At 40.0% G+C, this 16,801-nt stretch overlaps 1 protein-coding gene across 1 annotated transcript in view; it reads left to right on the forward strand.

Annotated features, from left to right (window-relative positions):
- ltk (leukocyte receptor tyrosine kinase) overlaps nucleotides 1–16,252 on the forward strand; it is a 31,061-nt gene extending 14,809 nt beyond the window's left edge. The window contains exons 15-28 of the mRNA XM_062440875.1: nucleotides 2,491–2,676; nucleotides 3,293–3,391; nucleotides 5,587–5,748; nucleotides 5,885–5,998; nucleotides 9,304–9,490; nucleotides 9,604–9,694; nucleotides 10,145–10,209; nucleotides 11,290–11,419; nucleotides 11,508–11,605; nucleotides 12,394–12,486; nucleotides 12,740–12,841; nucleotides 14,392–14,526; nucleotides 14,984–15,074; nucleotides 15,194–16,252. Of these exons, the coding sequence (XP_062296859.1) occupies nucleotides 2,491–2,676; nucleotides 3,293–3,391; nucleotides 5,587–5,748; nucleotides 5,885–5,998; nucleotides 9,304–9,490; nucleotides 9,604–9,694; nucleotides 10,145–10,209; nucleotides 11,290–11,419; nucleotides 11,508–11,605; nucleotides 12,394–12,486; nucleotides 12,740–12,841; nucleotides 14,392–14,526; nucleotides 14,984–15,074; nucleotides 15,194–16,252 (2,612 nt within the window). The remainder of the gene's footprint in view (nucleotides 1–2,490; nucleotides 2,677–3,292; nucleotides 3,392–5,586; nucleotides 5,749–5,884; nucleotides 5,999–9,303; nucleotides 9,491–9,603; nucleotides 9,695–10,144; nucleotides 10,210–11,289; nucleotides 11,420–11,507; nucleotides 11,606–12,393; nucleotides 12,487–12,739; nucleotides 12,842–14,391; nucleotides 14,527–14,983; nucleotides 15,075–15,193) is intronic.
- Nucleotides 16,253–16,801: the final 549 nt, after the last annotated feature.

Below are 16,801 nucleotides of genomic sequence, written 5' to 3' on the forward strand. Positions count from 1 at the left end.
AATAACACATTATGTACAAGATAAATCAGATATAAAATGACACTGAAGTTTTGCAGTTGCAGTTTTTCTGGTTCTTTTTTCCTCTTACAAAACTGAGTAAACTTGAACTGCTGTTTTATAACCGAAAACATGTTCTTCATTTCTCTCAAAAGTAGCGTAAATCCAGCACATCAAGACGTGTTGGTTGAGGGCCACGCAAGGATTTGTTTGCTCTTTAAATATACACACACACACACATAGTCGACAGCACACGTTGGCATGCATGCGTGCTCTCACACAGCAGGATGTGTTTGGCCTGTGGATAATGGGATCTATGTGGATCGTATTTTTAGTTGCCTGATGGGTCGTGACCTTTGAAGCAGTACATATACGGCATAGAGGTCTCTGTTTGCTCCTGGAAATGCTTGCTGGAACGTTTTCAGTAATTCTTCGGAGTCTCAACACAGACTATCTATCAGCTCATCTTATTGAAACCTCCACTGGACTGTTTAGATAAAGATCTTAGTGTCAGGGAAAATATGTACCTCTTAGGAACATTTGTGTTCATTGCGTGTGTGCAACCTGCGTATTTGCTGGTGTGTATTTCTGAACTGTGTTTGGCTGGCAGTGTTGAAACCGCTCATCAGCCTAGAGCTGCAGCAGACGTGCATGTCATTATCGAATCACAAGAGGGGATTTTAAGAATTTGCAAAATTTGCAAAGGCTTAATGGCTCCTGCTGTACATGTGTGATTCATTTCAAATCTGCTTTTATCTGCTCATCAGCGTAGACTGGAGGCCTTGATCCCTTATGGATCTAACTTGTTGATTCACTTATTATTCAGACACAAATTGAAAGGTTTAAAGTCTGCTGCTAAAGAAGCCACTGCTCAACAATAGTATGTGTCTGTGAGTGTGATGAGTGGAAAGTGTTGACATGCTGGATGCTGTTAAGCAAAAAGCAAAAACAACAAAGGTCTTGTGTGGCAGAGACAGAGTGAATGGACCAGGCTTTGCTGATTACCCTTTAATGTCTGTCTACCACCGGCCTGTAAATTATAAAAAATTACATTAGACAACACAAAAAAAAACAGCTGGACACAACAAACCTAAAACTTAAACTCTGCTTTTATTGCTGCTATGCTATACATCATACGTCACCAACAACTCCAGCTGGATGTATTCAAGAAGCCTGAATTCTACTTTTAATTGAAAAAGTTCACCTTCATTAAGACTTCCCAATGCATCAAGCAGAGCCTGAATAGCTCTCTCTCTCTCTCTCTCACTGAATGATTCCAGCGCGCATTGAACCTGCTAAGTATATTCAATGATAGTTAATAAGGGTTGATCCAACTGTTAAAGGCTGGCATGGAGTGGTGTTTTGATCTAGTGCCATTAGAATATCTTACATGCATATTACATTTAAAAACAGACGAATTCTATAAAGTCTGGGAACCCTATTTGAAATATGTAGAGCCTGGTGTCTCTAGTATAATGTTGCAGGGATTTTCTTGACTGCTCATATTGTACATTTCTTTTTTTTCTTTTTACTGTAACCCCAATTATTATTTACATAGATCTGAGCTGACGGTTGTTGTTGTTTTTTTAAAATTTATTTTATTTTATTTATTTATTTATTTTGTTGTTGTCCTGTTTTATTTGTTTGTCTGCTTGTTTTGCTTTCATTCGAGTGAACCACATTATGTATTCACCCTTTGCTTGTAAAAGTTAAAAAATTAATAAAAATATTGTTGAAAAAAAAAAATAAGGGTTGAGCAATGGAGCCAGACATACAGCAAAGACTACTGGCGACTTTCGTTTTTTTTTGGCCCTTTCACTGTTGATAAAATAGTAATTATTGCTGCCCAGATTGTGAACAATCTCAATGAAAGGGGAAGTCCTTTTCAGGTGAATTAATCAGACTGTGAAAATAACTGCATCACTTTTTTTGTGTCTCTGGAGGCAGTTTTGTCAACTCTGAGAAAATGATTCAAGTGACTTCCAATTTAGGAGCAGAAACCATCATTTCAAACTGGGAACATGAAGAGTTAAAGACATGGGCTTTTAACAAGAGGACTCAAGCTGACTCATGGGAAATGTAGGATCATACATCTTTGGAGATGGACCTAAAAGTCAGGATATCTCAGCCTCTGTGCATCATTAAAAAAAATCTACTTGTGAACCATTCATCTTTATGGAAGTGCAATTATAATTTACTGGAGTGTCCCTTCAACATCTCTGTCTGCACTCACTCCCAAAAGTTAGAATGAAGTTCACTCCAGTGAATAAAAAACATCATTTGATAACCTGAAAATCATAATTGTTTTCATTTGAGCCAATCAGCATCCCTGCTGCAATCAAACTTTGCAGGAACTGGTGGACTTTTTTAAAAATGTTTCTAATCAAAATGTTAACTCTCACATGGTTACAAGAATGCAGTGGATGACTCAAAATGCTTATACTGTTGGATGTGAAAGTGTTTAATTTTGGGCTCATGTTTGTTTCCTGGAAGGTGGAGGTGGAGGCTGGAAAGACAGTCCCAGTCCACTACTGAGGGCTGGCAAGTCTCTGGTGGAGGGTCCTGAGGGGGGGTCCTCATGTCCTTTGGCCCTGTCCAAACTCAGCTGGTCCACCTTCGGGGGGTTTGGAGGTGGAGGTGGGGCCTGCACAGCTGGAGGAGGGGGAGGAGGGTACAGAGGTAATACTATTCTGTCAGCTAGTTTGACATGACTTTAATTTACTCTTTTCCCCTCCAGCTCAGAAAAACAGAAACTACTTTTATGCCTACCCAAGTACGTTTCCTTCTTGATCTTCTATTTCAGACACTCTACAACTCCTTAAAGAAGAATATTTATCACTTTTGTGACATCTTTTTCTTTCTTAAAAATATGTACCTGTTTGTGTATGAAGCTGGTTTCTCACTCTTGAAAACTTTTGAGAGAAATTACACAATTTTCAACTGAAAGAAAAAAAATTGCAGGGCATAATTGTCACCTTGCCATACATGTCAAATCTTGCAATGTTATGTCATGGATTGTCTTTTAAGTGTGTTTGGATAGTTTGTTAGTTTGTTGCCATAGTAATTATGCATTATATTTCTGTTCATTTGTATTCGGTTTTCCCTGAGTGACATAACAGCCTGCCAGAAGCAGCAGCATGGAAGAGGTTAATTGTAAGGCAAGGTTTTGTGCAATATGGTGTTTTTCATCATGTGGTGACAAACTGACAAACATAAACTGCTTTAATTTGGAAGGTTTTGACATTACTTGTAATACTGAGTGATAGGAAAGTTCACAACATAAATTCTGTGACAGGAGGTGACGCTGCACTGACGGATGAGATAACAGCCGACGGTCAGGCTGGAATCTCATTCATTCATCCAATGGGAGAAATTTTCCTGCAGCCTTTAGCAGGTGAGACCCAGTCTGACACACCATCATGATAATATGAAGACCATGGAAAGGATAAAAAGCTAGGCCAGATGAGAGTAAAGAAGAATAGAACAGAATAGAGTGCAAAGAGAGCACACTGATGAAAACATGCGGTTGAAAGCTCTGTATAAAAGCTAGTAAATGGACAATGGGTAAACATAATTTTGTCAAACTTTAGTACAGTGCAGTAGTGTCAAGTAGTAGTAATGAAGTCCATGAGATGCAGCTGATAGCCCCATAAAAAGCAAGTAAGTGGACTTTTAGCTGAAGATCTCCCCCGACATATTTTAAGATGTAAATACTGTAAAACACTCTAATTAGAAGAATATTCATAAAATAATTTGAAAAAGTTCATTTAAAAAAAGAGAAAAAGAGTTGCTCATTAGGTATACACCTTGAACTCACACTTTCAGTGAGCACAGAGAAACTTTCCCTCCTCAGCAGATAAATGTGAAAACAGCCTTCTAGTGTCAAACTCAGCACATACATTATTCTGCACAGTGAAGCTGAAGTAACAAGAAGAAAACAGTAGACAGTCGAATAATACAGTACAGTAACAGAATAGAGAGAAAACTCCATCCGTGAATGTTGCCGCTTACCAGAGTTATGTAACACTGTTGATGTATTGCTGAAGGTTTCATTTCAATAACACAAAAAATTAAACAAAGAGAAATTAAGAAAAAATTAAATTGACAATCGCCATACAGAGTATGCCATACACTGGGTCTGGAGGTCACCCACTTGCCGCCAGTCTAAAAACACAATAGGATTAACATGACATGAGTATGAGCATCAATCTAATCTACCTAAACAAATACCACAACACATACACATACAATACATACATGCACTCACATTTATCCACACAAATAAGGTAATACGTAACAATGCACATACAAACAAATGTAGTTGAACTAAATCAGAATATGTACAGAGGTAGGTGAACAGGCTAAAACAAATAAGCAATAGGCATTTTATGTGCACTTTGTTCTCCAAGAAATTGATCCAGTGAGTGCCTCAGGGTGTATCAGTGTGTGTGTGTTTACATGTGCTTAAATTTGTCTGGGTACTTAGCCTACACACTCACACATGCGCAGTGCAGATAGACAGATATAGGCTGTGTTGTTTTTTTACTATGAGGCTACAAACCATCTGATTCTCATTATTTGGCGGGAGGAACAGGAAGGCAGTTGACTAATTCACAGCCTCATGGAGCCTGTTGCCTTCGGCGCCGAACAGACATTCTCCTTTCTATAGAGAAAGGCTCTGTTGTAGTCTCTGCGTGTGTCGCCATTCATTGCTTTTCAAAACACACTGGCCGCTTCTGCAACATAAAACACATTCAAAGTGAGATCTGAGGGAAAAACATTGATTAACAAATTATCATAATTGAGTTTTCAAGCAAATATGCTTTTCTATAATGTAGTTAAACCATCTTATCGTCTTTGACTGGTGGTTAAAGTTTAACGTATGTCACATATGGAGCACATTCTTCTTCATAATTTCTGTCTAGAACAAATGAGCATTGTTTATGTCAGAAGTTAGACTTAGTAACTTAATAACAAACTGCAAACTGATGTATAATGTCAAAATGCTATTAAAGTATGTTACAGAGCTTGCTTTATACATACTATTTTACACAGATGCACACAAAATGTATAACACTCTCAGTATTTATATCAGCTCCATAACTACTGCTGTACAGTAGTTGTAAGTATTGTGTATTGGGTCTTTGCTTTATTGAGCTTTTTGCTCTTACGAACACCAGTTTCTTAAGTTATAGATTTTACTTTATTAATCCCCATGGGGAAATTTAAAATGTCCCCTCGGGGAGTTATTGTACTTTTATAAGCACCCTGTAGGTGAGTTGTGTACTGTGTGTTGCTGCATTTGTGTTTTCCTTATGCCTGTGTGTCATGTGACACCCTATATGCTTTGCGCCCCCACAAACCAGTGGGATAATAATGAAGCACACCTGAGCACAGACAAGAGTCAGAGGTATTTAATCAACTTCAGGAATTTATTAAAGGGTTTTCTTTTTACAAGGCAAAATTGTGAAGAAAAAAAAACCCAATCTGTTTTATCCTGGTTTCCCATAGACTTACCGTCTAACAAACTCTTGTCTGTGCATCTTTGCTTTCATGTGTTTATGTGTTTGCATGTGTTGTTACTCCTAGCCATGGAGAGTCACGGTGAGTGTGAGATCAAGGTGCAGCTGAACTGTAGCCACTGCCAGACGCAGAGCTGCAAACGAGAGAAAGACACTCACCTTATCCTCTGTCTCTGCCATGATGATGAAGTCCTGGCCAGCGATAACCTTACATGTATCGGTGCTGTAGGTATGGAAATGCATTTCTGTTTTTTTTTTTCTTTTGAATAATTGCTGTTATTTGATATTGAATCACTTAAAATTACTTCCACCCAAAAAATAACTCTCTCCACTCTATTAAGTATATGAATCATCTTCTCTCACAGCAGCTCCCCAAGGCCCGGCTCCACAGGGCCAGATGTCCGCAACTTTGATCCTGGCAGTCGTGACCTCCACCATTGCGAGTGGCATTGCACTGATCTGCGCCAGCGTCATCCTCAGTAAGAGACTCTTCCAGTTCTGTGTGCAATCTGTGCCCTCCACCTTCCACCGGCTGTGAGCTCAGCTGGCCATACAGTTGCTTCCATGTGTAACTGACAGCAGAGACAGGAACACTTTGATGAGTGTTGGTTTAAGTGCCCTCCACTGGCTGTGCAACAGATGATTAAAGGATCTGTGGGGGAGACACGGTTCTGAATTGTACCTTGCTTACAGATGTAGTGAGCACAATATGACATTTTTTTTATTGCAGTGGATGTTCCCTTTTCGCCAACTGTATGCAAATACAGTAGAAATAAGTTGTGACTTTTTTGTGCCAAAGAGTGCGAAACAAGATTATACTGTAGAAGAGGAGCGAGATAATGGAGGTGATTGCAGTTAAATACTGTACTGTTTATGTGTTGTATTTAGTGCCTACAGTAGAACAGTTGCTCTCATAGAAGCATGAAATGGCACTGTATGAATTTAATGTAAAAAATGCATCTTTGGTTATAAAAAAGGATAAGCAGAAAGTTTGAATAACTAGGAAGCTTTGAAGCATTCTCTCAGCTGGAGATTTGCTCTTATAATTGCGATTAGATGTAAAGGCGTGGTGATTAAGTGGCTGAGAAAGGAAGAAAAAACAGAAACAGTATTATAAAAGAAATGAAAATCAGTACAAACAATACGGGAAAATAGAAGACTGTGATGAAAGATAGTCATTTTGGACATTTTGGGACGTGCACAGTGATGATTTGTTTATTTGGACCTGCGGGCATTGAATATCTATGATAAGAGTTTTAGGATTAACAGGAAGACTTCAGCTGTGATACAGCAAAATGCTATTTACACAAAGCACTGCGACATAGAGCATTTGGAGGAGGGTAGGAATCTGTTTCTGAATGAAGAAATGAAAAGATTTGCCCTACTGTCTGCAGTGTTTCTGTAATCTGACACTATCTGACAGTAAAATGCTTTACTGATCATTCTTGCACAAATAAACGGCTTAAAATAGGAACAATTAGGGAATTAATAGTTTAGTTTTACACTCTAGCAAAAGAGAAAAGAAAGATAACCGAGGGATAAGAAATAACCACAATCTAATTAAGACATGATTTATGATTATAACATGAGCTAATAATGTTGCATTACTATTAAACTTGGTCTCAAAAGCTGCTATTAACCACAGACACTTTACATAAATAGTTTGTATGCAGTATTAACAACAACATACACAGTTGTTTTACAGCAATATAGGACCGTGAGGGATCATACAGATAATACTTTTTTTTGCACCTTTTTCACGTTTTTTTACACCTGTCTGCTGCAGAGAAATGGGAAGTGAAACCTGACATTTTGCTCGGTCCATTTTCTCCACCAAGTGTTGTTTCATGTGTTTGAACAGCAGCAGATTCTCTCTCTTTCTCTCATCCTCTCCATAACCTTTAAGTTCACGGAAAGCTCTGAATATTAAGTGAAGCTCGACTGTGGAAGCAGCTCGATCTCTCTTTCCCACAGTCAGTTTTTGGTGAATCTATACATTGTGTAAGGGCCTCTGGAGGGACTCTGCATAGCTCTGACTTCCTGTAAAATATCACTTACATTTTCAGCTCTCTGGGGTTTGCACACTGTCTGACAAGAAAAGCAGGCATGACAAAAGCAGTTTGAGTTCTGACTGAAACAAAACACAAACAACTATATCACATTCCTAAAAGTAAAGCAAATGTAACGGTGTTAAAAAACTGTACTTTTCCCCCAATGTTGACGCCTGTGGAAGGTTTCATCCAAACAGGAAATATTAAAAAATAATTGGCAGATTCAGACCAAAATTCATACTCCAGAGAGGTAGATCCTTTTTCATTTTGGACACTCAATGAGCTTTATTCGTTATTAACATCTATGAGTACGAGTGGCACAAATCATATGATGATATGTGTAATGGATGTGGTTGCTAATATAAATGTGTAAATGTTTATTGGAAAAACACTGTTGCTTTTCTTCACAACAGTAGAGCAGTGTGGAGTACAGCATGAGGACAATTTGAGAAACAGTTATAAATCCTGCAGGTGCAAACTATTAAAACTACAGAGCTGTGCAAGAGAGCACTGTCCTTTTAGGAAACATGTCATATTTTTAGGAAAACAGAAAACCTATTAAATGAAAAGGCCGTGAAGTATTAGTCATCTGATATATACTCTTTTTAGCTGAACATACTGCACAGTAGATTCACTGTGTAGAACGGATATTGCCAGTGATATTAATTGGACAAGAGATGTTTGTTTTGTTAATTATGAGTGCAACTGCATGACATCATACTCCCATAATTACCAGACAAAGTGCAAACTGAGATGACACCTATGCACAACATGCTCGGTCAAACCTATTTTTTAATGAAAAATGGATAAAGTATTTAGAGTGACTTTTTCACTAACTGCATTGAGTGTAATTGTGTCAATTTGCAAGTGAATAAATCAAGTACTAAAATAAAGACTGATGCCATTATATTTGTGTAATTTCATACATTTGCTATCCTTTAAAAAAAGAGAGAGAGAAAGATTTGTATTCACAAGAGCTGGTTTATCAGGTAGCAAAGCACACACACGCATGCAAACCCTTCAGGTTAATGGTGTCTCTTCACCTGAGTTCTCCCCCATGCAGGGAGGTAGTCTGTTCCCTGGGCGCCCCATCTCCTCTTCAACCCAATCCTCCTCCACCTCATCCTCCTCGTCCTCGTCCTTCCTCCTACCTCCTACCTCCTTCCTCCTTCCTCCTTCCTCCTTCCTCCTTCCTCCTTCCTCCTTCCTCCATCTCAACCTTACCCTCATCCCAACCCCCCTGAGTCCCTAGCATCTGCACCGGGCGATGGCTCGACGGCACCTCTTACCTGCACGCAACGCCCCTCTCCCTGGCAGACTACCAACCTGCATCGGGGACGTGGGCTGCCTCCACGGCGGGTGAGTCCAAACTCACTGGCACTCACTGGTCTAGGAGCAGTAACCAAGGAGAGGACATTCCCACATGCATCGCGCAAAATGTTATATTTGTGTGCAGGAGCATTTATCCTCTTGAGAGCAAAATGACTGTCTGTGAACCTTTTTTTGACAAATACTCAATATTTTACAATCAATATAGCATCTAGCAGTTTGATGCAGCCTGAACCCTCCTTGTGTTACCGCTCCTACAGTTAGCAGAGAGTCAGGGAGTTGCTTCCATAAATTACATGCAAGTATGGGGTCCTGATATGAGTTAGGGTTATGATTATTTCAAATTTAATAGACTTTGAAGTGAAACATTCTTGTTTGTGTCTCTGTCCTGACTTTGTCTCCAGTGTGGTACCGCAGGAAGAACGATCTGCATGCAGTGAGGGGGCGTCTGCAGAGTCCAGAGTACAAGCTGAGTAAAATCCGCTCCTCCACCATCATGACGGACTACAACCCTAACTACTGCTTCGCAGGGAAGGCTGCTTCACTCAGTGAGCTGAAGGAAGTACCGCGCAAGAACATCACACTTCTCAGGTGCAGTGCTGCATGGACACAGTATCAAAATGTCCACACTAACATTACATAAAACATCTGTGTGCTCATCTTTTCATCTAAAATTATTGCTTTTGTCACTTAATGTTTTGCAGGGCTCTTGGCCATGGAGCATTTGGCGAAGTCTATGAAGGGCAGCTTCTAGGGATGAGCGGTGATAATAGCCCCATGCAGGTGGCCATAAAGGTCAGCTCGGATTCTGTTAGGCACACAAGGAAAACTTGCACCTAAATGTTAGATGAGAGCACTTCACCATAAGTTATGTTCATTACATGTAATCCACTCAGCAACACTCCATGGGGGAGATACTGATCGAAAGGTCACACACACATGTAAGATTGTAGTCGGGTGGTTATGTAATGAAATAAAATCACATACTGCATGACTGCACAAAATGACATTGTGAAAAAGATGAATGGAAATGTGTTCAGTCAGTCCCCTCAGATAGCTCAATTTAAAAACTACAAAAGTTTGAAAAGGAAAAAGCTGAGTGTGCTCCACATGGGTTTGGCTGCTTTTCAATAGTCTGCTGATTGCATTTCATGATATCTTGCCTCATGACAATGGCAGTTAGTTGTACTTGCACACAGGCACACATTCACCTGAAACTGCTTTCTGATTGTTCCTGCTCCACAGACTCTTCCTGAAATCTGCTCAGAACAGGATGAAATGGATTTCCTGATGGAGGCGCTGATTATGAGGTGCACCTTACTGCAGTTATACACTTCCTGTGTGCATTACACACATCATACCAGCCACCAGATCACATAGTTTAATCATCGATTCACTCAGTGAATCCTTCTGACATGTGTGAAAACACAAAAAGTGTGCTCACATGGTCACATAGCAACTGGCTTTGTTTTATAGCTAAATATATTATCCTAGGTTACAATAGATGACATCTGGAGCCAGATGTGACACGTAACTCACTAGATATTAAACCAGTACCAAAATGTAGCATACATGGCATTTTGTAGCATATCAGCCTGTCATATAATTAGCTGTAAGTTGTTACAGCTAATTATCATCAAATTATTCAAAACACAACAGGACAAGGCTGCAGGGAATATATTTTGATCCCTGGAAAATAACTATAATTCAGTCAATTTAAGTTTATGACCTGAGCAATGTTAGCCGTAAGCACCAGTAATCAGTCTTTTTTCCAAACATCTATTGGCCGTTTTTGATTTATTGAAGATATGTTTTTAGAAAGGCAAAGGCTTAATCAAGATCAAAAAAGCTTTGCTAATTCAGATCAGAGAGCTGCATCTTCTAACCTGTGCTCTATTATTCTAACTGTGTGTTTCCAGCACATGAAAACTTGACTTAAGAGCAAAGTTAAATCCATTTGGTCTGAACTGGAAGTGAAATAAAATCCTTTTAGACTTCCCATCAGCTTTTAATTTATCCAACTGTGGAAAAGTGCTGATATGTCTTTTTTAACCTTTCAGCAAAAACTGCAACTGCAGCTGGAAAGAGTATTTTAAATTGAGAGAAATCAGAGAATTTCTAACTGAGCATGCAACAGATCCAGATTTGTTAGCTTGTATCATGCTGACAGTTCTCTGTCTGTGTGTCCCAAAACTTCCCTTGCAGACTGATTAAAGCTTGAAATTGTTATGTGGTTGCTTACTAGCAATATCAATTAGACTTCCATTCATTGCAAGATTTGGGATGCATTTTTCCACATTTGAATCATCAATTATGTAGTATTATAGAGCACATTATACACAAAGTACATGCTTGCTAACCCAAATGTTTTTCCCTGTTTGTCTTCGCAGCAAGTTCAGCCATGAGAACATTGTGCGCTGCATCGGTGTCAGTCTCAACATCCTGCCACGTTTCATCCTGCTGGAGCTGATGACTGGAGGAGACATGAAAAGCTTCCTGAGAAAGAACAGGCCACGAGCTGTAAGTTTCTCCTACACCTTTCTTTGTGTATGTGTGTGTCTGAGGCATGCTTGTATGGCCAAACTAATTTGAGATGTGCTGTATCCAGGGCCAAACCTCTTCTCTCACCATGAGGGAACTGTTGAGGATGGCCAGAGACATCGCTTGTGGCTGTCGCTACCTGGAGGAGAACCACTTCATACACAGGTCCGGATTCACACCCACTTATTGAGCTAAGAGCTCAATTTGAATGCAGACTGAACAATTTTCCACCCAGGAACAAAAACACAATATGTTTTCTACTGTTATGGCTCTGCAATTATGCAATTATGAAAAGATTCAGGTGTAGTGCTGGCTGAGAGACTATTTTAGGCTAAAATAGTGCCACAGCTATGGCGGCAAAAACACTTCATTAGGACTGCTATTTTTTTGTTTTTAAACCCAAATCCATATATTTGTTCTTATCTTAAAAGCTTAAATTTCAGAAAGAAAAAAAAATTGGCAGCAATTCTGCTATTTCATGTTTACTTACCTGTTTAGACTTAGTTGAATTTTGTTTGTGAGTAAACCTTGTTTGCTGGAAAATACAGTTGTGACCAACTTCATGCAGCAGGAAAAACAACTTTTAAGTCAGTGTCTCAAAAAATTCAGAAATGGTTCTTTTTTATATATATTTAAAAATGTATGAAAAAATGTTTTAAAAAGTATATATTACAAAAATGTGGTTGAAGTTACATCAGTTGCATAATCAGCAGCACATTTGATACATTTTCAGAGCATTCATCATTGTGAGAGGACCTTGTTTACTGAAAAATAGTTACCATCTTCTTGCAGCAAAACGTTTGAGTGAATCTAAAACTTAAAAAATAAATAAATAAAAATAAAATCAGTATTGATAAATCAAAATTCTATGAACTTAATTTGTTATTTTTGTGTGTTTGAGAGTTTAGTGCAATCATGTGGCAGCAAAATGTAACAAATCTTGTGTATTTCAGAGACATTGCTGCTAGAAATTGCCTGCTTACCTGCCCTGGACCAGACAGAGTTGCCAAGATTGGAGACTTTGGCATGGCACGAGACATATACAGGTTTGTGAGGCTCACCCTCAGTTCATAAAACTCACACAATGATTTATGGTGATATGTCTCATGTGGAAGCAGGAGTCTAGGCAGCACTGGGCTGATGTGGTAAATGGGGGGACCAGTTGAAAAGCAATCTAATTTCCCTCCACAATCTAAATTTACTTACGGAGTTCATGGCCTGGTGGTATTTACCTTTTCTTCTAAACTTGATGATAAATATACATTCTTAAATCTCATAGCGCTGCTTTTCTGTTCCCAGAGCCAGCTATTACAGGAAAGGCGGTCGTGCCATGCTGCCAGTCAAATGGATGCCACCTGAGGCCTTCATGGAGGGAATCTTCACCTGCAAGACTGATACATGGTATAAATACAAACCCCATAATACATACAGTAAGGCCAAGTGCACAAAGAAGAACTGTTTCAGTTTAAAAAGCTAATACAGCCCATACAAATATCCTGATAGACACTGTGTATTCATTAACATGTCCTGGGTAGTAAAGAACATAGGATGAAAATTTAGTAAAGATGCTGTACTTATTTTTATTTTATGATTTATATTTAAAAACAGATTTGTATTGAAAAATATTTTCAATTTTCCAGCATTGTCAAAGAGCCTGATTGCTCACCGAGTGTTTATTCCAGCACCAAATTGCACCTAATTGGAAAGCCCTTGTGTGATGACGATAACACAAGTTGAAGACATTTTCTTAAACCAAGTCATTCTTACCCCTAAACAAAACCAGACAGACCTACAGAGAACCCAACATCCTAAGAGCAGTATATCAAGCTAACATCTTAATGAGACACAACAGCATCTGTATTCAAGACACAGAGCCAACTGGAGAAAAATGGCTTACTCCTGTTAGCAAAAGTTCTGTCAAAATACAATTGGCAGACTGTAATGGGAGAGTAACAAGTTTCCAAACCACTTCTTCAATGACAAAATAGGTTAAATATTTAGCAAGGGCCAGAAAAAAAGCTAAATTTGACTTTGGAAGGCTGGAGGAAAGATTGGTTTACAGAATACAATCAACTTTTTTAACTTAATAGGCACAATCAGATTTTTTATGAGACAACAGCAAGGGTTTTTTCAGCAGTCAATAAAACTCATAATCAGACCTGCATGAGCTACTCTTCGAACAAACAGAGGTCACCACAGAGCTCTGTAGAGAGACATTGTCTCTTTTTAGGCTTAAAGCTGTGAGGATGTGGAATGATTCTCAAGCTTCGTGACCCAGAACAGATGAAAAAAAACAAAGAGTGCTGGCTTGTGTGGCCTTCCCTCCACAGTTACTAGAAATCAGATCCACTGAACAACTGTGGGAAAATTTGCAAAGTGGGTTATTGCAAACACCATCGGGGAGACTCTAACAGAGAGCTGGAATAATATGGATTCTCAAATTCTGCAAAAACTTGTAAAATGAACATCATACAAACATTGACAATAAACTCTGATCGAGGGGAATAGTTTGCAAGGTATTGGAGATTGTTTTAATGATTTAAAATGATATCTAGTTATTCAGCAACAAATATAATTGTCTTCTATACACATTTTCTATTTGGATAAATCAGAAAGTTCCTGGTAATGCACTAAGACCTCTGGACTTACTTACTTCTGATGGGAAAGAAATGAGACTGCAGGATACACACAATCATTTAACCAAAAGGAAAACCACATGACCAACGGCTAGGGAGGTTTGTTGATAGAGGCAAAGAATAATTTTTTCACCATTCAAAATTCACCATCTGCTTTTAGTCTCAAAATGGCATATCCAGCTTTTTCAGAGTATTCTTTGGTGCCATTTAATGTATTAATTCTGCTATTCCCATTGAGGAACACAGAGCAGAACTTCAGTATGTGACAAACATGATGGCGTCTGCTCAGTGGTGGATCCGTGTCGCCCCCTGCAGGTCATTTGGAGTGCTACTGTGGGAGATACTCTCTCTTGGTTACATGCCGTATCCATGCAAGACTAATCAGGAGGTGCTGGAGTTTGTCACCAGTGGAGGCAGGATGGACCCTCCAAAGGGCTGCCCAGGGCCTGTGTGAGTAGTGACTGAATGTGCCTGAATGTAAAAAACTAACTGGGCAGAACTGGGACAGTTTTAATCAGACTTGCATCAGTTTTCGTCAGTGTAAGGCAAGTTTTCTGAGTGGAAATGTCTTAACGTCTAACATTCTTATCTCAGCTCCCGATTGAAATGAAATGCAGTCCTGGAGTTTGTGGAGTCAAAAGTCTTTTTAGACTAAACTGAAATTAGAAATACATTTATGAAATGTTGCTGTGAAAAACTTTAAGTGGAGATAGTAGCCCCAACTTTTGCATCATAAGTCTTATTTTTCACCATAAATCTTTGAGTAAATAATAGCTCAGAATCAGTTTGATCTACAACTTTTGAAGTGGACTTGCTCAAACTTCCTGAAAGTCCCTTCAGCTTCTTTTCTTTGTAACAAGTGTTACATACAACCTAAACAATATGTCTGGACTCTGTATCTGTGTAGTTATCGAATCATGACCCAGTGTTGGCAACACTGTCCCGAACACCGGCCCAACTTCTCAACTATTCTGGAGAGAATAAACTACTGCACTCAGGTATTCTTTATATTACACCTGTCTGTAGATACATACAATTTCCATTATCATTACATAAAAATATCTGTTAAAATATATGTTTTTCTTCTTCTTTCTGTTTTTTAATTACATTTTTTAAGGATCCAGATGTGATCAACACACCTCTACCAGTGGAATATGGTCCCACCACAGAGGACGATGGCAGCACAGTAATCCGTCCCTCTGACCACACCCCCAGCAGCCTCTCTCCTCTCCTGGTATCTCACCCTGTTTCCCAGGATGCATCCTCCCAGCTGGGTCTCCCCCCTCTTCCTCCACAGCCCACCAAACCCCGCCTGCTCCTCCAGAGAACCCAACCTGTCCACCATGAAGTGACATCATGCCACGAGGCGCTGGAGCCATCCTGGGCCGAGCCTGTTCCTGCCCCTGGTTTACCGATGTCAGCAGCAGCACCGGGTGTATGCACAGGAGGCCACTGGCTCCACCCTGAGCCTCCCCACCACCAGCCATGCTCCAGAAACAGCTCCTCCTCAGGGAGCCAGAGGCTGAAGAACAAAACCAAGAACCTGTGGAACCCCACATACGGCTCCTGGGTCTTGGAAAACTTCAGAGGGAAGAAAAGCCTTGCTCACACACAGTCCATGCCACTCTCAAGCTCCACATCCTCCAACTCCAACACACAGGCTCCACAGACCTACAACACAACCTCAGAGTGCAGCGAGGCAGGATGTGACAGTGCCAACTGCACCCATCTTAGTCCTTCTAGCCTCTGCACTTCCTCATCTCCCTCTCCTTCCTGTCAAGCTGCCCCGAGCATGTCCTCCCATAAGAGCCCAACAGGCGGCACAACTGCAAAAGCTGGCATGGACCTGGCTAAGCTCCAGAGTTTCCCCTGTGGCAACGTCAACTATGCCTATGATGAGCAAAGCTACGAGGCAGAGAGCCTGCCTTTGGTTATTCCTAAAGCCCCAGAAGCCATCACAAACACCAGCTCTGCCCCCAGTGTCTCCTCAGGGACCACCCTGGGACTGGCGCTTGGCCTTCATAGTTCTTCATCTTGTATGCCCAAGCTGCTGCTGAAGCGTCACGCCAGCTACGGACACGAGGATGTGAGGAGACACACCAAAGCTGAGAAACCAACACGCGACCGAGACTCAGGGTTTTCTCTGTCAGAAGACCTCAGCGTTACCCCAATGTAAGAAACATTTTGACTTATCTTAGAACTACAATGTTAACTGGAGCCCCTTTTAACTGTAGTACATGCAAACTTTGAGTTTGCTGGAATGAAGAGCATGACCATCAGGGCTCTGCCACGGTGTGAAAGCCGCCACATCAAATTATTGGAGCTCTTGGAATGCTGGAACACACACACACACACACACACACACACACACACACACACACACACACACACACTCCTCTGCACTGTGATACAGAGAACCTGGTATCAGAGCCTTTTGGGTAGCTGAACACTGACTCTGAAACACTGGATGAAATGTAGCTCTGCGCTTTCTCACTGTCTACAACACTGGTGACAGTCATAAAAAAAACTGCTGTAGTTGGACTCCTTTTTCTACCTTTTTTCCATTTTTCTTTCATGAACGCTTTGGCATTAGTACAGTATATGTTGTATTATTATAGACAATCATTTGGAATTTGTTGTATTAAGTGTACAGTATGACCATACCAAGCCACAAATATTGAGCCATTGGGTTGAGAATCTCCAAGCTTCTTTCAACCTTTTAAAT

The sequence above is a fragment of the Scomber scombrus genome, chromosome 19 (genome assembly GCF_963691925.1).
Source record: "Scomber scombrus chromosome 19, fScoSco1.1, whole genome shotgun sequence".
In the NCBI taxonomy this organism is placed as follows: Eukaryota; Metazoa; Chordata; class Actinopteri; order Scombriformes; family Scombridae; genus Scomber; species Scomber scombrus.